The sequence below is a fragment of the Phaethon lepturus genome, unplaced genomic scaffold (genome assembly GCF_000687285.1).
Source record: "Phaethon lepturus isolate BGI_N335 unplaced genomic scaffold, ASM68728v1 scaffold20738, whole genome shotgun sequence".
Taxonomy (NCBI): Eukaryota; Metazoa; Chordata; class Aves; order Phaethontiformes; family Phaethontidae; genus Phaethon; species Phaethon lepturus.
Window position 1 is genome coordinate 98,945 of NW_010557158.1, and position 26,282 is coordinate 125,226.

The 26,282-nt window shown below is 41.5% G+C and overlaps 1 protein-coding gene across 1 annotated transcript in view; it reads left to right on the top strand.

Annotated features, from left to right (window-relative positions):
- LOC104625152 (AT-rich interactive domain-containing protein 1B-like) overlaps nt 1–25,802 on the top strand; it is a gene marked incomplete at its 3' end in the record, with an annotated part of 66,889 nt that extends 41,087 nt beyond the window's left edge. The window contains exons 6-7 of the mRNA XM_010292703.1: nt 17,118–17,263; nt 25,575–25,802. Of these exons, the coding sequence (XP_010291005.1) occupies nt 17,118–17,263; nt 25,575–25,802 (374 nt within the window). The remainder of the gene's footprint in view (nt 1–17,117; nt 17,264–25,574) is intronic.
- Between the last annotated feature and the right edge of the window lie 480 nt (nt 25,803–26,282).

Here is a 26,282-nt window from a genome sequence, read left to right on the forward strand (position 1 = left end):
CCCTGCCAGGGAGTAAGGAAGCTTATGAAGCTGCCCATCAATTCTGGCGTTTACTGCCCTTGCTGTGAGCAGCAGCGCTGATGGCAGTTCTCATCTATAGGATGTTCTTGTTCTAGGTAGGCATGCAGAGAGGGAGAGGAGGGCAGGCTGAGGGGAGCATCTGGAAGGGAAAGGCAGAAAGAGACATAAAAGCAATCTGTAGTTATCTGGAGTTGATAACTGTGACCTATGCATCCATAAGAGAGAACCTGCAAACAGGGTTGTAGAGGTGGGACATATCATCTGTCTTCTTGTCTTCTCTTCAGGCAGCATAACTGCATGTTGGCATTTGTGCATGGATTTTGGCAAAGGCACTTTTCTGTCTGTGGTTATTCTTAAAGGCCTGAATACTTGCAATGAAATCATATTTTCTGGGAAATTTTTCAGATAAAGTAATTTCCACATTTCTCTGGACTCAAATAACTCCTGGTGTATTTATTATCTTTTTCTGTTACAAGAAGTTCCATTACATTTGAGAATTACACAAAGCTGGTTGCACTGTTTTGGTAAGCATGTTTACATGTGTATTAAGCATCTTACATTTATTTATGCATATGCATACACAGATGCACATATATGCATACAGGTATTTATCACTCAAGACCAGTGTTTCTGGATGCTAGAGTTGCTCTAATTCCAAGACATGGAAATGTAAAACTAGAAATAGGAAGCTAATGTGTCCATGTATCTGTTGCTTTCTTGTTTTGAGAGTTGGGAAGGCAGATGTCTTCTAGTGATAAGCAGTGGCAAACTTTTAAAACAATAACAGTAAATTTAAAGTACTTCATGTTCTTGTTGAGTAAAATAGAACCGCAGTCCCTTAAAATAGTCCATACTTCAGCAGATACTTGTGAACCAGCGGTCTCTTGCTTGTGTTGTTTTTTTAACAGACCTGTCTAGTAGGGTTTGCAAAAGTCTGCTTCTGTCTGTCTGGTTTAGGCTATAAGCTGATAGGTCAGTCACGAAGGAATAAATGGGCCATCATGCAGCTGCAGGAACACTTTCTTTATAATCATGTAATGAAAGGAAAAGCTCACACTTGTTGGTAGTTACAGCAGGAAAAGACTTTGTGTTAAGGAGAAGGTGTTTGATTGTCATTCAACCTACACTTTGGGCATAGTGTGTGGTGTTTGATCAAAAACTAGGTTAAATGATTACCACTCCTGTCTCACATCCTCCTTCGGTAAAACTGCTTTTGGTTTCTAGCTTTGCCAGGGCAAAACTGCACCATTTCAGAGCCTTTTCATGACATACTGCCCATTCCAGTGATCCAGCACCTGTGGAAGGGCTATGCAGTCATCGAATCTCTATTGCAAATACTGGCAAAAGGGTTATTTATAAACTGCAAATTGAGCGAAAGCTGTCACACCCCTCTGGTGCCAGGAGGTTGCAAGCACACTGGTTTCCTCTTTGATCTCAAGTCAACTGCAGGGGAGAAAACGTAATGGCTTTTGGCTATTCGTGCAAGTCCTTCATACTTGCATATGGAAGGAATGTACTTGACAGTGATTCATATTTATGATACAGAGCAAATCCAAAGAGGCTGTTCTTTTGTTCTGCTTTCGGCCACCATACATCAGGTTGCCTGTTTATCCCAGCCAGGCTGGTGGACGCCCCATGTTTTCTTCACAGCACTGCAACTACGACAATGCTCAGGCTCCCTTGATGCACCAGCCTGACCAGTATGGGTAGGTAGCAATGTAAACTAGACTTGCTGTGGGACCTTAGCAGTTGTTTTTTAACGTTTATGAACGTGCCATCTGGCTGCTGAAGGAATATAAAAATCATGTGAAAGGTACACAAACACTTGCATCGTAGAGGGGATTTTAGTTTTTTTGTTTTCTTTTTACTACCAGTACTGTGACAGTACAATGAAAATCTGCATGTGACTTGCTCGCACACCTGCATGACTTTTGGCATGGCTCCATTTCCTTGTGCCTGAGAGGCAAATGGAGAACCTCATCCTGAGAAGGAATGAGATCCCTCCTCCCCCTGACTCAAGCACTGTCCTTCTCCCCTCATTGTTGGTGTTTTTTGTCTCGCAGCAGTGCTGTGCAACCCCGGTTTCTTGACTTGGTGGTGGTATTGTCATTGTTGCCTGGACAGTGAGCTGCAACCCCCAAAGTATGATCCCTTTCTGAGAGGTGCTGTACTGCAGGAGTGATGACAGGGTTTCTTAATGCGATTTTCAATAAAGTTTTATTACACTGTGAAATGGGAGAGCACTCGCAGCATACCATTTTGTCTAACTGGAAAGACATCCACTGTTATATGCAAAAGTGCATGCATAGTGTCCAGCTTTTTTCTTTGAATGTCTTGAGTTTATAAGATTAATCTGTGGGATTCAAAAACTGTTGGATTTTTATTACTGTAAAACACACCTCTCTGTAGAATTAAGAAGAAAATGAAATGCTTGTGTCAGAGTCATGGTTACGCAGCAGTATTTCTGTACAAGTTGGTTGTGTTGCCCTTCAAGGTCAACTTGTTGAATCAGTAGCCAAGTATCAATAGGGGAGAGAAATTTCTCTTCAGCTGTTAATCCACAGGATCTATCCTTTACTAGCTCAGGAGTCTCATTTAGACATAGAAGGCTCGTTTGCTTCTGCCTTGCCAAGCCACACTAAGCAGCTGTGTAAAATGAATTTAAATGGCATGCATCAGAATAAAATCACTTCCACTGGGGCAGAAAATCAATGTTGGTTAACCAGGGCTGGATGATCGAGATCTGAGTGTCAGCCAGTTATACCTAGGAATCATTCTCAGTGCAGACCACTACCCTTTTAATTAGAGAAGATAAAATCATATAAATAGAAGTGGTGACTGTGCAAGATACTAGGTTTACACCATTTGAATTAGCCTTTGACCTCACCTTGAGGCCTGCTCTATGTTAAGCTTAGATTAATTTCTACAGCTAGATAATACCTTCCCTGTAACCTAAGGGAAGTAGTAAGTGTGCTAGTCTGTCTTGGGCATGCAGGCCAGTGTTTCCCAAATGATAACTAGCATGTCAGGCTAAAGAAAAGAAGGGGGTTTTTAAGACCTCCTCATTGAACCGGTAGTATTTGTGGTTTCACGCTACCCAGGATGTTTAAGCTTGGTCTGGGTAACTGTTTACAGCAGGCAATGCTAAATGACTCTCTGATATCCTGTATAGTAATTCCCCTTATTTTAAGAAGGGCAGTGTGAAGGAGCTGCAAAACAGTATTTTCATTTTTCTATCTGTCTTGATCTCAGCACACCCATTGACTGGTAAGGGCTGTATGTTGAAGACCGAATATATCCACTGAACTCCAAGGAGAGACATCTCATAACTTAGGTTGGCGTTGGCCGAGACCCCAAGGTCTGGTTCTGCTGCTGGAGGTTAGAATGCAGCGGAGGCCTCTGAGGCCTCCTTTTTGTCTAGGTGGCTTCAAAAAATACCATCTTTTATCACATTGTAGTTCTTACAACAATACATGTATTTATAGTGATAGATAAATATTTATGTGTGTGCAGACCTGCAATGCAGTAAGCCTTCAGTAAAAGCAAACAATTTTAAGCAAATGACATAGCATTTTCCCTGTTGATGTGAAAGGCAGTAAATTTAGCCAGTATCTTATAGTACCAGCCAATTTTGAGTTCCTCAGTTTGTAGATGCTGAACTTGAAACATTTCAGGACTATGTATTCACTGTCTGTGTGCTTTTGTTTGCTACAGTAAGTGCCCAGTACACACTTTTGAAAATTGATTATTAGGTTGCCACCTGAAGTCAACAGACATTTCTGGGGCTGGATGCTTGTCATCATCATTTTCAGCATCCCTCGTGCTAGCAGTGAGTCATCCTGAGCATGTCTTCTTAGCAGTTGAAGGTGTGACTGTAGTATATGGAAAGGTAAAAATGTAGCTGCGAAAGAGCTGGCTTACATACTATTAGCAGTGTGGCCTTGGGAAGACGTAATTTAGTACTATCTGGTTGTAAGATGCACATCCAACTGGATGCTAAACTGAGCTTTTTGCTGGTGCACCTATGGTTATCAATACCTGAACTAATTACTAAAAAATGAGTTTTGATGTGCCTACATGAGTAGCAATTCTGTCTTTGAAGGCAGCGTCTTTGACCTTAGTGTACTTGTACCTTAATATGATTCTCGGGATTGCATGTTGCAATTTTGTAAATTAAAGCCATTTTTTTATGTAGATGGAATGAATTTAGAATTCAGTGTCATTGATTTGAGAGGAGACGATTTAGACATAGTGGTTTATTAAACTGAGGAATTGGGATCCAGCTTAGCTATTTGCAACCTCTGGCCATTTTAAATCCTGGTCATTGGGTTGCTCAATTGAGGTGGATATTTACATTATCGTCCGCTGCTCCCCATGCCACCTGAGAAATGATGTTCGGTCTCTATAGTAATGTGTGGTGTTGCATTGCTTTGACATACTTTTAGGCACTCTAGAATGTGGTTCTGGTTCTAAACTGCTTAGCAGCTGGTTAAGTACTACAGTCTCATCATGGTGAGATCAGAAGAATTTAGGTAAGTTTTCATTCAGTCCTAAAATTGATCTATAAAAGCTGCAGTGATATTAGTGAATTTTTGTTGTACAGAGAAACAGTTACAATTAGTGTAAATAAGTTTAAAACGTGCATTTTATATGGCTGCTTTTTAGTCAGTATGTGTATATACATGCACATGTACGCTTGCGCACTTACAGGCAGACTAAGCTTCCATCAGCATTTCTCTCCTGCTATGTATGTATAATTCATATTCCATGTCGCTGGTGCCAGCAAAGCACTTTTTCCGTATTATTTTCTCCAACAGCAGGGTAATGCAGCACTGCTGATGGACTAGGAGGTACTGGTGAGGAAATATAGTAATGGACATGGTGCATTAAAATGTCAAAAGCAAAAAGAACGAGGCGGAAATGGGGAATAAATTTTTTAAAAAGAATAATAATATAAATAAAAACCAGAACTCTTTTAGGTGTTTGACATCCTAGAGCCTGTCAATATCTATGCAGTAGTTTCCAGTCTGGCCCTTTTGATCTTGAAACTTGGGTTTAAAATTCTGATTGTGATTTGAAAAGCTGCGGTTATGTATCAGGAAGACTTGAAGTGCTACAGTGAAACTTGCCGACTTTAATCCCTGGAGAGAGTATGTATTTTCCATTGTTTTCCCTTTTCCCCTTAAGCTGGGAGGTGCTGTTCTTCTCCGTTGGGAAGTGCAGTGGAGTGCAGGAAGGTTAAGTACTCATTCAAGTTTCTTTGCTTATTCAAACCAGGCTACTTCTAGATGAAAAGCTGCCAGCTGTGAAATCCCCAAAGTAAACTAGGCTAAGATAGGGCTGGTAGCCGTAATTGGAGCCAGTGCCGGGGTCCCTTATCTGTTGCCTTTGATATAAGCCCCTAGCAGAAAGGCTGTTGCTGCCGGGTCTTTTATTTAACGTTCAGTCGCAGCGAAGGAGTTACTCCTGTTCACGTTCAGGCCTTCCACAATTCTCCAGTCTCGAGGTGTCTGGTCATTTCCCCTCTGCCCCGCTCCTCCGAACACTCCCGGAGTTCCCATTTCCTTTGGGGATCCTGGTGGATCACCCAGCCAGTAGCCCCGCTTTGCTTTCTGTTAGTGCTGTTTGAATATCCAGGCAGTACGTTGCAGTCCGTGAAGCTACATTTGGCTTCCAAAATATAAAAGTCCACATACACTTCCAGCTGGAGGAAGCGGTATTGCTTCTTGGCCCAAATGGCTGCATAGTGTTTCTGTGAACTCCAGATAGCTGCTGTGCTTGCTCCACCTGAGGCTGGCGGCATTTCAGTAACGGGTGGAATGTTTTCCCTCTGCACCAAGTTTCTGTGTGATTTGAGGGGTTAAAGTCCAAATGCTAACGTTTCCTGTAACTGTAATTTCTAAGGGAGCTATTAGCCAGTATTGACATATTTTTTATTCAAAAGGACCCATGCTTCTCCCCTCTTCATGAGAAATAGTCATTTATATCAAGCTGATTTTTTATTCTCTCTTTTTTTTGAAAGGACACTTCCTTTCCTCCTGTTTTGCTTTTTCAAAGCAGAACCATATATGGCTTTTTTCTACAATGTATTAGGAGGGGTGAAGTACAACTTAGCTTATGTGTATTTATTACAGTAAAGGAAGAGCTGAAAACCACACTTTTGTGATTTTTTTTTTTAAACGGAGATGCATTTTGTAGATCAACTCAAAATTGCTGATAAAATCGTGTAAGGATTGGAAGAAACTTTACATGCTGAGCTAACCAAAGCCATTTCTTGTGGAAGACGGAGAGAAATACGTTTTTATCTGGAATTTTGTTTTACTAAAAGGTAAATCCATCATTTTGGAGCCCTGGATGTCACTACACTGCAGAGCTCGTGCAGGCAACCAGTGATTTGGGGAGACGTTTTTTTTCTTTTTTGGTTACTCATCAATCAAGTAGACTGCTGTATGCTGTTCATGCCATTAGAGATTAACCACAGAGCTCAAGAGTCCTACTTCTTCCCTCCTTCAGAGAGTAACCATTCTTAAATTGTGAAAGCAGGAGTATGTTGGGAAGGAAGGGTGAGAGAATTTTCAGTCGTCTTAGAGACACTTCTAATTCGATTATTATTGTGTCAGGATTACTTCTGGCTTCATTTGGTTATTTAGGAGAGTTGTTGCCCTCTATAGAAGTACTAATTATTTTGAAACAAAATTGCACTGTAGGACTCTGTGTAGTTTATTAACATTCTGTCTCAGAGTCACATGTTGATGTAGAAATTCTGTACTTGAAAAGGTGATCTTTAGGTCATTAAGAATGCAGTACTTCATTAATTGTTACTGTATAAAAGCAAACCATAATGAAGGACTTTAGATTGAGTACTCTTTCTTGGGTAGCAAGAAAAGTTTCAGATGAGGAAACTGGATTTTCACACCATTTGTCTTTTTGCCTATTAGCCAAAAGATCTGCTAGTTTAAATCACAGCACTAGTCAGGAGGGAAAAAAAAAAAAAAAACAGGAGAATAGCCATCTGTTTAATGGGACTCATGAAGAAAGCTAATTCCGTGGCTGCTCTGTGTGATTTGGCACATACATTGTGCAAGTACAAGACTGTGATTGAACAGCCTTAAGATTTTTGTGACAGAAAGGGAGCAACATAAAAAATGGTAGGAGGTTTTCAGGTTTTAGAGCTGTTTTAAGCTTTTAGGTTGTTTTACAATTGTGATAGTTGAGAGAAAATTAAACAATTTTTTCTTAGCAATGCTACCTGGGGAAATATGAGTGGGAAAAGCCCTTTACTTTATTGATGGAGTTCAGATGAGAGCATTGGTTCTGACTGGACATATAAGTAACCTTGTAAGAATCATATTAAATGGTAACATAGCAGCAATAAGATTTTTTTAATGATGGCCAGCAGTTTCCCTAACACATTAAATACCTGTTGCAGTTGTCACAGCAGGTTTCAGGCATCTTCTGAGACAAAGATAAAGAAAAGAGCCAGCTGAAACCATGCTGACATATGCACCGCGTTGCTCTTGTGAAACTGTCTGGGGTGCCAGAGTGCCAAGACTGATGTTAATAGAGGTAGTAATAATATTGATAAACCTATAACAGCTTCAGGCTACTGGGCAAAGATAGGTAAGTGAAAATGTGCCTGCTGGGAAATCCCTTTGGAGAACTTCCTTGCCACGCTGCTGCACATGCACAGTTGCATTCAGTCTGCTGTCAGCCAGATGACATTTTACTGTGAAAAGATACACTGAAGAGCTGGCATGAAACGATCAGGATTTTATTAGGTTTTCAGTTGGTTGCCAGCACAGTGAGCTTGGTGGAGCTGCAGTGGCGCTTGAAAACGGTGCATGGGTGTGACTGAACCTTGTACGAACGTGGTGAGAGGTGGCAGGAGGTCCACGTGCCCAGGTGGAAGAGGAGGGAGCTCAGGGGTTGAGCCTCTCCCGAGGCAGTGCCACACCGGAGGAAATGGAGTTGGTGAAGCACCGAGGCAGCCTGTCCTTAGCTCCCTGTAGCATTTTAGCACCACGCTTTGGTGACCTCCTGGCTGTTCGTGTGCTGGGAACAGACTGTTAACCCACTTTCAAGTAATCGTCCTGGAAAAGGGTTCATAGGGCCTTCTGACTTTTTAATGAAGCTATTTATAAACATGCACAAAAATAGAAGGTGCATAGTGAGATAGTTGTATGAGTCATTCCCATTTGGATATCGAGTCACACCAGGCTACATCACTCCTCTTGGCATTCTGGTTCAGCTTGACTGCATCATGCCATACAGGGCAAATTTCTGTTTTACGCTATAAACCCAGTTCAGGCATGCTCCTACTTGTCAGACAGACTGCAACAGCCCTCTTCTACCCATCACACACTCCACTTGGGGTAAGAAATGTGTCTCCTGTTAGTGCTCGGGTATTGCGTCTCATGGGGACGGTGTGCAAGCAGCTGCCGTTAGAGCTGCTGTTTAAATCCACGTTGTCAGGAAGGTAGGAGCGGTCACTAAGAGCGGGGCTTCGATGGGGTTGCAAGCCATTTGGCTTGGCCCACTTTTCAGTACTCCCATGTCTTCTGTCACACAGCCTTATGTTGCATTTATCCAGTACAGGTTGCACTGAGTATAAAGGGCTTAGTTTGTTCTTACACAGATAAATTCAAATGCGGAGGTCTTGCTGCACTTGTAAGAATGCTGTGCAATAAAGTCATTTCAGGGAATCCCCGTGGGTTTGAAGACTGGTGACTAAATGCTGGTGACTAAATTCATTGGTCTGTGAAATTCAGACCAAAAAAAACTTTAATTAACACAAAAGGAGCTTTATAAAAACAAAATTAAATAGCTGCAACCTAAAAAATAACAGCCAAAAAACCCTGCAGTATTTCACTAAATATCCTTCATGTTTTTCAGTCACACACCCTTGTATCAATAGGATCGAATGAAGTTAAGGGTTTATTTTTCTGCAGGCTTGTGCTATGTTTTCCTCACTGCGTTCAACTACCTTATTATTCTTCTGGCCATATTTTAGGCCATTATTAATCTTGGATCTCTTCCTCAGTTTTTGTTACCTGTAAAATGGGATAGGGAGATTTATTCTGATCTCAGCATGCATTCAGCAGTACAAATGTTGCGTGGCTGTGTAGTTATTGGCATCAATACTTTATTACACAACAAATTACACATGCCTCTTATGTTGCTCTTCCAGTGTTTGATGTGGTCTGACACTCCTGCATTTTACCGGGCTTTAAATGACTACCAAGTAGTAGCCCATTGGGCAGATGTTTTCACTGGAAGAATGATTATTGTGATGACAACAGCATGTAAACAAACAATACATTTTTATGGCTGCTTTTCTGAGGGGCTGAGCATTGAATCAGTCTGGTAGGAACAATTAATTTTTAAGTTTCTCCTTGATTGTTTCTTAGTGAAATCCAACTAATGATGATGATGGTAAAGGCACAATTATTTGTGTAATCAGAAGAAAAAGAATATATTTAGAAAGGCTATTTCTGTTATTCTTCCAAAAAGTATCTTACACGATCGTCTTTAGGTCAGCCAGCCAAAGAAAACAGGCAGTGTGCTTGTTCAGATTGCAGTGGATTACAAGGTGATGTACACTATCATGTAATTATGATGCTAGAAAATTCTTCCCCACTTTAGCATTGCCTTTTAGGCCTGGTCATTGGGCAGAATAGTTCGGTGATGGTTCTGCGTACCAGGTGTCAGCAGACACATGCACACAAACGCAGGCGCCCTGCTACAAACCTGGATGCGTTTTTGTTACGTTTCCCGTCAGTGTGTTTCAGAGCTTTGGCCTCCCTTTTTCACACACACACAAGTATAACATTTTCATTTTCCTCCTAACCTGAAAAATGGATTTTATCAAAATCCACAGACCTGTCACATCACCAGCTTTTGTGGTTGCTTTTTAAAAACTTTGTTTCTGAAGTGCAGAGCTTCCCCGCTGAACAAAGGGTGGAAATGTAAATCGAGGTTACTACACTTAAAATAGCAGCTGACAAGAGGTGGGGGATACTTAGCTTTCACGTACAGTGATGTTAAATTTGTTTGTTTTATTTACATGAGAATTGCCTTTAATGCCTCTTTACTTTGGCTGCTCAAGCCAGTATTCAGATTTTGTGTGTCTTGGCCTTTGCAAACAGCACTGGCGCACTGATGAACGTCCAGTCAGAGCAAAGCAAGCAATGCTGGGGTTTATTTTCCCTTGCTCTCTTCTCCCTCCTCCAGTCCTCCCATATCCCCTGACGACAAAAATGGTTTCACTTCTCCAAGGAAGACCATAATGTAGCGAGAAGGAAAATCTGTAACAAAAGAGTGTTGTGTATCTGCATGCACGTGTTTATGTGTAAATTCTCCAGGGAGAAAGTGTTCGCAGGTCTCACTCCTGAATTACTCTCATTATAATAACCCATTTGGTGTCAAAGTATGACAGATTATAAGCGCTTAAGGCTAGTCCCAGCTCAAGACAGATTTAAATAAAGTACTTCTGGTTATTGTGCAGGTCAGTGTGTTTAAATAACAACCCCCCAAATCATACTTTGACATTTAAAAGAGAGAGGAAATATTGTCGTGCTGCAGACCTGGCACAGATAAGCACAGGGCAATTTGGTCAGTACACTGTGATTTGTGAGTGCAGCCTAACGCAGTCATTTTCACAGTTTGTAATCAAGTAGCCACCTTAGCAGTGTGTCAGCATTAAAAAAAAAATGTTCCTTTTAAAATGTTTACACAGATTACTCCCCTGAGGTGCTACAGTGCATTCGCTGCAAAACTGATGTAGGTTAAAGATCTGGAGCAGAAATGGCAAACTTCCATGAGCTTGTGGGCCCTTTTTTTTTTCCTTTCCCCACCAGCTAATTGCTCAGGTGGCCAGGTCATGGTAACAGGATGATTTTTCAGGTCCAGTGCCTAGGGCAGGATAACTGGGAGAAATCCCTGCGTTACATGAGTGCTGTGGGAAGCGTCAGGAAGCACGGCGCAGAGGTGCCTAAATAATAATAATTGGTGCAAGCTTGTGTCCACCAGGATGTGTGAGGTATGACTTGGTGGCAGCTCTTCCCTACCTTGGCTGTGTGCCCCATCCCAGCTCCCACCCTTGCAGCACCACTCCTTCGGCATCGCCCCGCTGTGCCACGCTGCTGGACCAGGGCTCGCCTGGCTCCTGGCCGGGGTGGCTGCCTCAGAGCTTGGCCCTGCCTCGTGGCAGTGTGCACAAGCAGAGGAGCTGCAGGAAGGCACGCATCTGGTAGCACCCTGCTGTTGGGGCTCCCCTGTGAATGCCTCCCTTCCTTCAGGCAGACCTGGCTGAGAGGCTCCACATTCGTGCTGGAGGGACCTTCTCTGTGTTTGCCCTGGGAGTAGCATCTCTCTGTATGTTCCTCCCTGCTTCTCCTCCTTCATCTCTGTTTCATCTCCCTTCTCTGGAGCACCCATCATCTTCCTAGACCTAAAAAACTTTGGCACCTAGTGAGGATGCTCCCAACCCTTGTTCATTCTTCATTTCCATCTACTTTCCCCTCCATTTTCATCATTTTTGCCTCAAACTCTCCTCCGGCCCTTCTAGACTCTCCACCTCTGAACCTTTCTTCTGTTCCCTATGCGTTTCCATGCTTGACTCACTCCTGTGCTCAGGCTGCCACAGGGCTCATTACAGAAGCTGGATCATTTTTTCTGACTGCATGAAGGGCTTTGCTCCAATGTTACAGGTTTAAATCAAGACGAGAGCACAGAGTGTCAGATGCATGCCAGAAAATCCATAGAAAGTTGTAGAACTTGATCCCTCTGCACACAGCAAAAACCTCAGCTTTAACATGTTTCCGTATGAAAAGTTGTGTCTTCATTTTTTGTCCTGATGAGAAACATAATCTGTTTCTATCGTTATCCAGAGCTAAACCACGCCTATCTCTGAACTCAATTTTGTAATTAGTTGTCTGTTCAAATCTGGGGAAGATGACAGTAAAAACCTTCATCAGATGGCAACACTGAAGAGGTTCTAAATCACATACCAACAAATATTAAACGCAAGGGCTGCAGAGTGACTTCTGTGTAGCAGTTGGAGACAACACACTAACCTACTGGTAATTTCAGGTCCAATTTAAGGAAGACATCTCGGTGTAAGAGACGCTGCTCAGCAGCTGTGATCACTGGTGTGCTCCTTTGAATTGTCAGTGCTCTTTCTTACAGTTTCTTTGTTCTGCTTTTTAACGATGACCAGATCTCACATGTTATCTCCTCTCCTTAAATACATGGGCTTCTGCATTAGCTCAGAAGACACAATTAGATCTGCTGCTACTTGTTTTGCAGAGAAAAGCGATTAAGTGCAGATTAAGCTTTGGGTAGATTGCAAATGAAGGAAAACAAAAGAGCAGAACAGGACCTTCTTAAAAGGGAATGTTTTGAATTTGACTGGCTGTATTTTGGACCCAATAGTACACCAGACTATCAACAGTACAATGAAGCTGACAGCCTAGGATCATAGGGTCATTCAGGCTGGAAGGAACCTCAAGAGGTCTCTGGTCCAGCCTCCTTAGCTGAGAGCTCAGGGCTTTGTCCAGCTGTGTCTTGAAAACCTCCAAGGACTGAGATTGCACAACCTCTCTGGGCCACCAGATCTAGGGCCTGACTGTTTTCACTGGGAAAAGGGTTTCCTTACATCCAGTCTGAACTTACTCATGTTTTACCCGTTGCATCTCCTCCTCCCACCCAAACCCCACTGCGAAGAGCCCGGCTTCATCTTCTTGCTGACCTTCTGGGTGCTGGGGGGGGGTTGCTGTTAGGTTCCTCTTGAAAGCTGTCTCTGCCCCAGGCTGAGCTAGCCCTCATCCTTCAGCCCCTCCAGGGTAAGTGCTCAACCCCTGACCACCTAAGGGGCCCCTGCTAAACTCACTGCAGTTTACCATCATCTTTCTTTTACTGGCGGATGCAAAACTGGGCATGATACTCTAGATGGAGTCTTAACGAGTACAGAGTAAGGAGAGGACGATCAGTTCCCTCCATCTGCTGGCTCTGCTCCTGGTCACACAGCCCGGGATGTTGTTGGCCCTCTTTGCTGCCAGGGCACTCTGCTGGCTCACGGCTCCCTGTCTGCCAAGATGCCCAGGGGCTTTTCAGCAAAGCTGCTCCCCCCAGTCAGACCCCAGCCGACACCGGCACCGCTGCAGGGGCCTCCTCCGTCCCAGCTGCGGGACCTTGCACTTATCCCTTTTGACTTTCATAAGGTTCCTGTCAGCACATTCCTCGGCCTGTCTAGGTCCCCCTGGGTGGCAGCCCTTTCCTCGAGCGCAGCAACTGGCTCTGGCATTACGCAAGTGCTGTGGATTACTAAATTGTCAAGAGAGTGAACAAACCACAGAAAGCAAGCAGATTCCCTCCCTTCCCATTTTTAATCTCTTCCATTTGCTGAATACTTGGAGATCTACTTGTAGCAGTAGAGCAGAAAAAAGAAATGTGTAGGCTTAAGTATTGTGTTTAAATTGATAGCATAATCCTAAATTTGTATTGGCTCAGCTGCTTTTTCTTCTAAATAGGGAAAAATATGTGATTTGGGATCACAGTGTGGGAGGAGTTAGAGCTAGAAAATACCTGACAGGTCATCTAGTTCATATGCAATGCCGGATTCCTCTGACCAGTACATTTTCTAATGTGTTGTCTGTGTGTTGCAGAAGTGTCAAGTACTGGCATTTCCTTCATTCCCTTGGAGGTTAACTGCATCTCACTACGAAGACGTTTTTTCATTATACTCAACATAAGTGTTTCTTTTCTTAATTTCTTCTATTATCCTAAGTATCACTTGCGTAATCCCTAAGCAACCTAGCCGTTGGTGTTTATGTGGTAAATATTGTAAAATTGTATGCTTAACTGGGTTTGTTCTGCTATAGCATTCATAGCCGGTCAGTTGAATTTTTGCCATTAGATGTCACTACGTGTACAGCAGGCTGTTCTTAAAAGACGTGATTTTTATTTAGCCTCCCGGAAAAATGGAGGAGGGAATTGGGAGATGTAGGAGAGAGTCTAGTAGTATGCTTTGAGGGAACTACTTCTTAAACAGTATGTTGGATATGCCTTTACTAAAAGCAGCACAGAAGGAAACATAAGATTTTTGACTTAACTCCAACAACCAACAGATGATGCTGTGACCTTAAGCATATATAAATATGTTTAGCAGCTGCTGTGTAACATATTTATAAGTGTTTAGTGACCTGGAGGTTAATCAAAATGAGTTCGGTGATCTCAGCTCAGTTCTTAATGGACTCCACTTCATATTATAGCACTGATGCAGCACAATTTGTCACAGTCGGTAGTCTTTACTCAAAGGAGGCCCACTGTGGAGTGAGAATTAAAGGCTGAAGTAATACCTGATTATTTCTCCCTAAAGAAACTTTCCGTTCCAAGCCATCATAGAGCAGAATAATATGTGGAGGAGCTCTGTACTACACACTGCACCCAATCTCAGGGTACAATAACGCTTACTCTTACAGGATGTCGCCTTTCAGTGTTACTGAATGAGCTCGCACATGCTGAGGTCAGTGCTCTGATAGGGGACCTGGGAAGGACAAAGTTTGCCAGGGATGGTGCTGAGTCTTTTCTCTTGCTGGGCTCTTCACAGAGATGGAGAGTTGTGTCCATTTCAAGTGCAGCATTACACAGGAGGATGAAAGGGAAAGGTATTGCCTTGCCAGATGAAATTTTGGAATTAGGTTCTGCCATTCAGGTCTTTCTGGGTACAGAAAGCAATTTTTTTTTAGACTTCAGCTGTTTTCTTTCTGTCCTGGACAAAGCTAGTATATTCCTTTTATTCAATTTCCACTCTCCGTCTCAACTGGAAATAGTTTCCTACTTTTTGATTTAGAACTGTTGTACAGCAGTATGCTTTCATGAGCTACAATTGAGATTGATGTCCATAGTGGGTAACATAAAATAGGTGGTACCTCAATTTGAGACAATGAACAGCCCCACAGCTTAGAAGATAAACATGCTATAGGAAGTAATAGTATTGAAATATTAGTAGGTAGGGACCAATTTCAGCTTACCTGCAAGGTGTGTATCTCCTGTGTATTTTTAAAGCAAAAGAAGGTCATTGGAGAGATAGATACCCATAGAGGCTTCTGTCTTTTCCAGAATCCCAGCATTACTCCATAAAAGTACCTTTCAAAATGTATTACTTCTTTTTCTAAAGTGTAAAAATGCACTTGCACACTTTCTTCATATTCACTAGTAACGTCACCCAGTAACAGAAAGGATCTTCCCTATCCAGCATAGAAGGAACTTCTCAGGTAACTGCTTTTGTTGAAATATAGCAATTTTCAGCTAAAAAAGGGGGGTGGGGGTGTTTAAGATACAGTATTTACATAAGAAAAGCTTGATTGTGTGACTGAAATCTTTTAAAGTTGTTGCCAAATGGTCCTGCTCTTCTCTTTTCCCTTTGTATTTTCCCTTGGAGCATAGCACCACTGCGCATTTTAAATCTTTTCCCTCCACCACTCATTGCAAACTTCATCAGGGAAATGACATTGTATGGCAGTTGTCTCCTTCATATCAAAAGAAAGCCTTTGCCTCTTTGCATGAGTGAAGAAAAGTTAGTCTTCAGAGAGCAAAGGACGAAACTGACTTGGAAAAAGATGCTTTATTTAGATAACACATTCTCTTTTCCTTGGAAGAAATTCACAATGTGTCAAGAAAAATTAGGCCAGATAGTGCTTTAATGGTCTTCCTCCTGCACCTCCTAAAAAAGAAGTCCATTTCTACCAATTGCATTAGGAATCTGCCATGCATTTGGAGAAGACAAGAAGCCATTGAAGTTATTCAGGGTTGTTGGTCGGGGGTTGTCTGTTTTGTTTGAATACTGTGTAATAATGAAAAGCAGAATTTATACCAGAACTCCATCTTCCTACCAGGACATGCAGCTTTCCCTGCCTGTAGGATAAAATTAAATGCTTTGTTTTTCCTGAGAAATGGTACCAAAGCTATGTAAAAGGGTAGTTGCTTCCTTTCTTGTCTCCTTTATTTGGAAAACCAGCATAAATTTACAGGGGGTATACTGAACAAGTAGATCTGATTTTTGTATTTTCCTATGTAGGCTATGAATATACAAGTAAGTATATTTTTGCATGTGCTTTTATTTATACATATGATTTCATATGTGTAAGTCTATATCCATACACATATCATAATATGTGCAGCCTTAACTATACCAAGAAAAGGTAAATAATTGTATTATGGATTAAAAGAATAAAAGGTTATTTTTGAAGTTGGATTATTTTCTTCCTTGGGCCTCAGTTTATCTATAGAATTGGATAAATCGAGTACAAAGTGTACTTAGATACTTTCTAGAACTGAAGAGTAGATGAGGTTTAGCCTTCAAAAATTATTTGGTTTGAAGATCTTCACATCTGAAGACGTGGAAAATTAGGTGAGGGCTTCATTCAGGGCAGTTTTTCAGGCAAACTTAAGTCTCAGTCATGGAAGCATTATACAGTTATGTGGTTAATTTTCAAAAGCAAAATACTTCTGCTGAGGTTTCTTCTTTCAAGAAAGTGTAGTATGTATGTGGTTTTTTGAAAGATTGGACATAGATGGCACGTACAAAAGAAGAATATTGTATTCAATGCAATAACATCAGATACGGGAATCTGAAACAGATTCTATGGTACCCATTTTTCTTCTGGTCATTTCACTGTTTTTTAAGCTGTGGCAGGTAAGAATTTCTATTAAATGGTCAAAATTGCAATTCACTGGAATTTTTTTATGCCAACGCTAAGTTCTAATTTTGACTCCTGCTGTCTCATTTTGACATATTGCTGTCTACTCATAGGATAAATAAGTAATCTGAGTTGTGTTTTTCTGCTGATTGGTTGTGACGTATAAAGACACCGCATGCATCTCTTGAAATTTGTGTTCAGTCCGATTCTGCCTCAGACATACGGCAACAAATTCAAGACTAATTCAAAGCTCCCCATGTAGGTAAAATGAACTAATTGCGTGCCATCTCGTTAGCTCTTTGCAAACAATAGGAGATGTACTCTGTGACAAACCACAGCATCTTCAGCAGTGAGGTACGTAATGAGACATCGTGTGTGTGCTCTTTCTTCTCGTAGGCAAGGCAATTTCCCTGCCATCAATCAGAGTGGTATTATGGGATCCAGCTCCCCCTACACTCAGCCGATGAACAACAGCTCTGGCTTGATGAACCCACAGGCTCCTCCTTACAGCATGGCACCTAACATGGTGAACAGTTCAACAGGTAATGGTGGGTAACCTTCCGGCAGTGGCCTTCCTCCGTAAATCTGCTTAAGGCTGGTGGCAGAGGGATAGCCGCCTTCACCCGATTCACCCCTGTCGGGTAGTTTGGAGTGATTCGAAACTAGGCTACGGTATTCGCATTTTTTTGTACAGTAACTCATACATTTTTCATTAAGTCCTTTTGCACAGCATGTAGATGAGTACAATATTTTGAACAGTTCCAGCAACACTCGGACCCAGTTTGATGTAGGTGTTGACTAGCAAGTGTATGTGTATTTGTGTGTATGTGCATGCAAGACAGGGAAGGAGAAAACCTCATCGTTATTTAAGAGGCTGCTGTTGCTTTTCAGTGTCTTACTTCCTAAGATTGCAATTTCAGATATTTAATACGGTACTGGTTTAAAAAAAGAGATGTGCACCTGCTCTGACTTAAGATGCTGTACGTTGAGTACTTAATTACTCTGTTCTGAAAACATAGGCCATATTTGTTTCCAAAATGCATTTAACCATATGTAGCGTTTCTTCATTTACTTATTTAAATATCAGTATATGAAATTTAATCATAGTTTCTTTTTGCAAAAAAAACTGTATTCAATGTAGCTGCTGAATTTATCCTTCATATCATGACTTGTGAATTCAGAATTATATGCAGCTTTGTTGTGTGACTATGAAGACAGGTGAATGTAGTTCTGTGCAGACATGCTTTATAGTCCGTATTCAGCTTGAACTCCTAACAATTATCCTCCACCAAGAGAATAACTCCAGTAAAGATCAATTCTTTGACTGGGATGGGTTTGGATGGAGTTTCAGTGACCCTGAAGTGGATCCTCCCAAATACTTACTCCAGTCATAGAGTTTCTGTGCATGCTTTTCTGATTACCATTAGCCCTTTTTGAAATGTTGGAAGTTTTCCTGAAAGCTGGATAGCTTGTGCTGAGGTGATTTGATGTTGTCCTAGTTGATTTTGGGTTCTACTTTTGTTTGTTTCTTTAGAGATGCCTTACTACTTAAATTGTATCTTACCAAGAGCCTGTGTTTCAGTATCCTCCTCTCTTGCCCCGCTTAGCCTGTTTCATTCCTTCATCCTTTGACTCCTTCCCTGTGCTTCCTCGTCAATTTTACATGTCTCTGCTTCCCAGGCAGAAAATGGCCACTGTGAGAGTCTCGTGTCTGGTATGTCCAGAGGGCTTCTTTCCTCTACACAGGAGCTCCTGAGACAAACTTAACAATGTCTCATTTTTCAAGAATATTATGTTACATTTTTGGTTAGCAGAAGAAACAGAAAGGAAGCTGTTAATCAGTAAGTTTTTTTAAAAAAATAAAAGAAATTTAAAAAAGGGGGGGGGCTGGAAGGGAGGAGGGGCTTTTTCCAGTGCTGACTTGGAAGCCCTTGGTTAGTCCAGACAGCACACTTCACTGTATGGATGCAGAGGGAAAAGCTATTGAAAAGACCATTAGATAATAGCTTGCTTTTCCCCCACCAGAGCTGTCCCAGGTAATATTCTGCTTTGTTTCTGTAGTTATGTGTTTTGTCTGGCTTGCTGAAATAAAATTACTTCTGAGCATTGAAACTGCTATAAATTCTGTTTTACTATTAGCAGAAGTAATTTTTCCCGCTTTTCCTTTAGCCCCCAGAGCTGCAAAAATAACCAACAGCAAACAGATGGCAGAGTGCCCTGCCTAAGAAGATTTATGTATTCCTAAGGAATAACCAGTTTAAAGGAAGATTCACAGAGGTTTTTTTGTTCAGATAATTCAGCCATTCGTTATTTCATACAGTGGAAATCTGTTCAATGCAAGGCCATTTATCCTAGCAGTCTTTTGTGTGGGGTAGTCATACTCTTTTTATTGTGTTATGCATTCTGAAATATTGGATTTTTAATAATTTAAACATTTATCAGGGCTTTTTTTCTGCCAATGCATTTGTGAGGTTTTCTTTTGTTCCAGTTTTATTAATTCAAAGATTACCCAATGGAAAGTAAGTCTGAGATGAACTAGAGGAGTTCAGTGCATCTCTTCTCTGTGTGTGAGCAGACATGCATCTAGATTGCTTTATGCAGCCGGCATAAAGAGAGCACACAGATGGTGTTGGTGCGGGGTGGGGGAGAAAAAGAGACAACAAGGTGTGAATATACTGCTGGGGGCACATGCGGTGGGAATGCTGCATTTCCCCCTACCCTGACTCATCTTTCTGCTTAGGTCAAAGAAATGAAGGGCTGAGCTTAAGACAAGTGTAAATACAGAACTTAAAGCGGTCATGTCTTGAGCTGGGGGAGCACGTCAGGGTCAGCTCTGTCCCTGCATTTGATGAGATGCGTTGGATGAGGTGGAGAAACTTGCAGGTGATACCTACTTTGGAGCTTGAAAACGGCATTTTCTGTGACAGTGACACAAAGACCAGTTCAGCTATCTGGCTCTTGAGCCTTTTGCCCCCAGCTAGTGTGAAGTCACACCTCTGTTGGATAAACCAGGCTTCGGTCAATGTGTAGGGCCAAAACCAAAAGCAGCTGAGTGGCTGCTGATGGAGTGAAGTGTGGGCATTGTTTAACTTGCTCACATGCACTGGGCATGAACAACTGTGGTTTAAATTAGAAGCCAATTAAAAACTTAAGGTAAGCAATAGGGAAAAGTTGGTTTCTTGGTTGTCTGGGGTTTGGAGAGTGCAGTTGCGTTGCCTGTTTTGAGGGAGGAAGATAGGTTTTGGTTATATTAATTTTAATCAAGTGCACTTTTAGGTTTTACTCTAAAATAGAGGAGAATTGCTGATGCTGATGGATTTGTTTTCATATGGTTTTGAAGCTTCAGTACAGCTAAGTATAACATTGGTTTTGCCACATGTTTTAAGTAGTACTTATAACTCCTTATTACCAGTTGATCCTTTTTTCCCTGTAGTTTTTTAATTAATGTCACAATTGAAAGGAAAATAGTGTTGCAGTTATGCATCCTGGTACTTCAGCAGTGACTGTGGATCAAACAACAGATTGCCAGCTTCTGCTGATGTAGAGCAGTTTAGGAACACAGAAATTATGAGATCAAAGAAGACAGATCCTTCTGATAGAGTATCCCATCCATAACAGTAACAAAAGCTTCAAGAAAAAGTGCCAGAATCCCTTCACAATTATGGAACAGTCTGCCATTCAGAAAAAATGTATAACCTCCACTGTCCTTTCATTATATGAGTTCACATTTCCCATATATATATTTTAGATTTCCCACTCCCCCCTATTTTTTAAATTCAGGCTTTAAAAATAGCTATAATAAAATGAAACTTAGAAACTCGAACATAAACAAAATAATAATTTCATGCTGTGAGCCTTGTTAATTGTAGTGAAAATTATCTTTAAAAAGAAGTAATATGGAGTTTGGATCTCACAGATTTCCATAGTGTGCTTGCACAGAAACTGGCACTCATAATCTCTGCTACCTGTGGAGGTGAACAAAATGATAAGAAAACATTAATCTCCTTACTGCCACAAGGATCCTTTCCTAATTTCACTACCTCTGTCTTACTGAAACCTTCCATTTTCTGGGTATTGTTATTCCCAGCGAATTTTTAACATCATAATACTTTACATGAAACATGAAGTTCTAGGAAAAGTTATTTGCACTGAAGGAATTAAAAGGATGCTCCTAAAATAACATGAAAAATAGATACAACACTTACCTTTTCATATAGATTATATGTATATTTGACTTTGTATTTATTTGGATGAACCTCTGATAGAGAAATCAATCATATTTGTGAATGTGAATTATTTTTTAGAAATCTTCATTGGCTTTCTCTGTTCTGCAGCTTGGTTACATAGAATCATAGTATCATAGAATAGTTTGGGTTGGAAGGGACCTTTAAAGATCATCTAGCCCAACCCCCCTGCAATGAGCAGGGACATCTTCAACTAGAGTAGGTTGCTCAGAGCCCCGTCCAGCCTGACCTGGAATGTTGCCAGGGATGGGGCATCTACCACCTCTTTGGGCAACCTGTGCCAGGGTTTCACCACCCTCACTGTGAAAATCTTCTTCCTTCTATCTAGCCTAAATGTACACTTTTTTCGTTGAGGCCCTGCTAAAAAGTCTGTCCCCATCTTTCTTCTAAGCCCCCTTTAAGTACTGGCAGGCTGCCATAAGGTCTCCCCAGAGCCTTCTCTTCTCCAGGCTGAACAACCCCAACTCTCTCAGCCTGTCCTCACAGGAGAGGTGTTCCAGCCCTCTGATCTTTTTTGTGGCCTCCTCTGGACCCGCTCCAACAGGTCCATGTCTTTCCTGTGCTGAGGGCTCCAGAGCTGGACACAGGGCTCCAGGTGGGGTCTCACCAGAGCGGAGTAGGGGGCCAGAATCTCCCCCCTCGACCTGCTGGCCACGCTGCTTTGGATGCAGCCCAGGATACAGTTGGCCTTCTGGGCTGTGAGTGCACATTGCCAGCTCATGTCCAGCTTTTCATCCACCAGTACCCCCAAGTCCTTCTTGGCAGGGCTGCTTTCCATCCCTTCATCCCCCAGCCTGTACTGATACTGAGGGTTGCCCTGACTCGGGTGCAGGACCCTGCGCTTGGCCACATTTTTCTGATAAAACCCCTCCATTTATTTCACTATTTTTTTGCTCCAACACGTATCTGCATATAAGCTGTTATATAACACACATTCAAATAAACTTTCTGGAGGATGTCAGCAGTTGGTAACAGCTGAAGTATCCCATCACCTATACTCCAAACAAGCAATAACTGTGATCCAGTGGTCACTGAGTGACTGTAAATCAAGCCAGCTCCTGGCATAGAGATGTCCGTGTCCCAAACCGCGTGCACTTGTCATCCCTTGGACAAGACTTGGTAGGCAGAAAGGAGGTGCGGCACTGAGGTCCTTGGTGGCCCACTCGTCCCTTTCAGATAAGGTGCCCAAGCACCCTGTGTTCTGCTTTTCCCAAGAGATGGACGGTCATTTGTGGCAGGACATTGGGCAATGCTGTTGTCCCTCTTCTGTTTTTCCTATGGGCATAAAAGCAGTTGGGATCCTCTTGCCAAATTCATGAGTCACAAATTTGCTGCTTTTTCTTCTTTTTTTTTTTTAAGAGGGAGAGTGCTAGGGGTGGAATGGAGGAAGGAATGTCTCACAAAGGATGTAATACTCTGTTTTGTAGAGTGTGATGCACTAGCAGTAAAGAGAAAAACAATGTTTGTGTATTGCTGCTCCTACAGTATTTCATCATCTTCTACAACTGATAGAGCAGCCCTTAGCAAAAAAGAAGACTTTGCTACAGTTTTACTCACGTCAGTATCTGCCTTTGAGTACGTTAAATTCGGTGTGGAATGGTTAATTCAGGACTGTGACCCATACTTGCTTTTGGAATCATCCTAGCTCTTAAATTCTTATAATAAGCCAGAGGCTAGTACTTGAAACCTATTCACAGTACACTACAACACTTTTTGAGTCAAGATTTCCCTGTTATCCTCCTCTCGAAAATGTTTTATCCTTTGGTCTGCACTTCACACGCAGAATTATTAGTACCTGTGTAGAAAGAGACAGTGTCTTATTTTAGCAGTTTCGTGACAATAACAGTATTTTAGTGCTCAGAAAGGGTCAAAACAATGTTCTTGCTGTACCACTTTGCTAAAAAAAGTGAAGGAAAGTCTGTTTGCGAATCTCTGGAGAGTATGTTTGCAAGAAGTTTTGAAACAGCATTTCAACAGTGGATAGAAAAGTAGCTGTGGAAACATCTTAGGTAAAAGCTATAGGGAAACTAGACAACCTTGCAATTTGCTAGTAAAATCCTTGCAGCTCTCCTCTTTTAGGTAGAAAGAAAAGATGTAGATGAAGTAAATAATTTAAAACAAAAAGTGAAACAGAATTTGGGGAACATTTTTTTCATAACTGTCTCCAACTCCTGATAGCTACTTGCATATGCCAAGAAAAAATATTCCAAAGCCAAAATGAATTGATAATTTTCTAACTGATTATTAATACAGTCAGAATATGTCTGGTAATTTGCAGACTAGAGTTACTTGCCCTTTACATGAGGTGTTAACTTCAACCTCTCTGGAAAAGAGATTTTAGAAAGGAATTCTGATGCAAACAGGACTACCAGGAATGAGCACAATTATTATATTCTTTGTGCCTACGATGTGCCAACCTAGTTAAGAGCAAGATACCAGCAGAGGATTTAGCCATGCAGGATTCTGGAGAAGAAGCGTGATCGTTAACTTTGCCTTGTTTGACCTCCCTAAAATTGCTTTAGAGGGGAAGGGTCATCTTTGGTTGCTTTGAAACTAAAACTAAGACTTCTTTTTTAGCGCTTTCACAGCATGAAATGTGTTAACTGTTAAAGTGGATTTTGTATAACAGTTCTGCATCCTAATTTGAAACCAGACTGTGGCATAGACTTGACCATTTTGTACATATATTTAAAAAAAAAATCTCTAAAAGAAAAAGAACTTTTTTTTTTAAACTCTGGAATTCAAAACTAAAACGCGTTAGGCTGCCATCCTTCACTTCATAATGGTCACAAGCTGCCCCGACTCCTCAAACGGAGTATAAGGGCAAAATGCACACGCATCAGATGCTTAGTGGATGCTGGCTTCCCGGTATCACATTGCTTGGCTGTTTCGTTGAGGTTTCACACACATACATAAAAATAACAGCATTTTTAGCTGATCCCAATAGATTTTTCTCTGCAGCTGCATCACTTGAAAAAGGCTTTTTGTTCCAATTCTCAAAGTCTTAAGTATTGGAAGTAATTTTTTAAATTTTTTTTAAATCTCAATCATGATTTATGTGTTGTGATGACTTTAAGGGCCTGATTGGGCTACAAATGTGCTTTGAAAAAACAAGAAAATGTGCCTATGAAAAACACCAGCAGTTCAAAGCTGAATATTGAGCATACAGTTGTAAACTCACACGGCACATGGTTGGGTAGGTTTTTTTGGCAGACCCGTAGTCTCAACCTGCAGTGATGCTAAAGATATTAGCAAATTAGCACTGCAAAGCTTGCCAGCGTATTCACCAGAGTCCTGCTCATGCTCTCACTGCTGTAATTAAAACTAATTATTTTCTAAAACATAGTAATACATGAATATGTGCAATAATCATTTTGTAGTGGGCAATCTGTGAAGTATTTTTAAAGCTTCTTTTCCCCCTCCTCTCTTTGGCTTGCTATGCAGTGTGCCTGCTGCCTAGTGCGAGCCAGCATTGTCGTTTTGCAGAGAGGCACACTAGTCTGGTAATGATCAGATTTTTTAAATTTTTTTAAACAATGATGCTTTTCCAATTCTTAAATTTTGTAAGTTTGGGAAATGTATTTTTTCCTTTTTATTGCCTTGTAGGTTATTCTAGCCTGTGTTTTTCTTAGCTCAGATTCTTCTTTGAAAGAAGGGCATGAGGGGCCGAAAAAAGGGAGAGGAAGGGAAGAGAATCCAGTCTTTTGTAAGTGCTGTGCACATGGTTTTCTGCAGGGAAGGAATCACCTGGTGTCTTGCTGTTCTCTGGTTATTTGCATTGATTCAGTGTCATGGCACCTTCTAGCATTTGATCTGCCCAGTATTTTCTGTACATTTATCTGAATTTTTCTCCTTGCATCTTTCTAGAAATCCAGGAACCCAGCAGTTCTGCAGCAATAATACTATACTTAGCACGTGCATCTTCAAATAAAAAAAAAACCAACACCTTAAATTCCTCACGCCCCTGTGAAGCGACTGCGTGCCATTATCAGAGAAAGACATTTGTGTGTTCGTTATAGTCCCATCTCATTTTGGCAGGAGGGGAAGAAGTTGAATGCTGTTTCTCCCACGGAGTGGAGTTCACAGCTTTTAATTCTTTAGTTAAGGCTCACAGTGGCTGAGCCATTCATGCTGAAGCCGATAGGGGCAGGAATGATCTGCTGGACACCAACCTTAAAATATAGACATAATTGGGAAATTCAGCCTTTTTGTTGGATTCAACATTGCAAGCAAAATGCGCATCATTTTCATTTATGTTTGTCTGTTGCTAAAGGGAAGGTGCAATAGTTACTAAAATAGGCTGTTGTTTCGTTAAAATGTAGTGGTCGAACGTGGAGACAGTTGAAGACCACCAGCAGCATGAAGAATGAATTTAACTTTCTGAAGTGGTTGTTGTTGTTGCATGGTGCTTGTATTCTCGCCTCGTTTGTTCTCTTTTATTTCCTCACTTCAGCTGAAGAGGTTTCCAGGTTTCCGGATGCTAGAATAACAGGACAGAGGTGGGATAACCTCTGCTTCACGTGGCACCACAATCTTGCAGCAGGAAGCGTGTTTTTTCCTACAAAGCCAAACATAGTCATGTTTAACTGTTTCTCCTGTTTTCGATTAGCACCTATGGGTCTTGCAGATATGATGACACCCGGTGAGTCCAAACTTCCCCTTCCTCTCAAAGCAGATGGCAAAGAAGAAGGAACCCCCCAACCTGAGAGCAAGTCAAAGGTATTTGCCACCTCCGCACGTGGTGTTGGTTCAGCCCGCAGAAGTCTGCTGTGTTGTCCTTCATCTTCTGGTTTTGGCCTACCCACTTCTGTTCTTTCCTGCATGCCTTTCCATTCACGTGCAATCTCTTTGTTCGTTTCTTTTTTTTTTTTTTTCTTTTTTCCTTCATTGTGTGGATCTGAAAGTTACTAGTTCTTACGGCATTTTAACTTGCGGGGGCAAAGCAACCCAAGCCAAAAGTTGCGTGGGGATTCGGCTGTGCCAGGTGGGAGGGAAAGAAGGGTCTTGCCTGGTTTCAATACTTGCAGCCATTTTTCTCTGCCTTCAGTTATAGCTTCCTGTTTTGGCCGCCTCAGCAGCAGCAACATACTTTAATATTTTGCTTTCCTGCCTTATTTAATAAAATAAGGTGAACAGCTTGTTATTTTTCTTTCTTTCATAAGGGGAAACCCATGCTTAGCATTCCATGTGAGCTTGAAATAAGCATGGTGGCTTAGTGACTTTAGCCAAGCATCCAGCAAACTTTCCAAATTATACTAATTAACAATGTTGTTTTAATACCTTTTATATATATATAAATATATTTATATATGTGTGT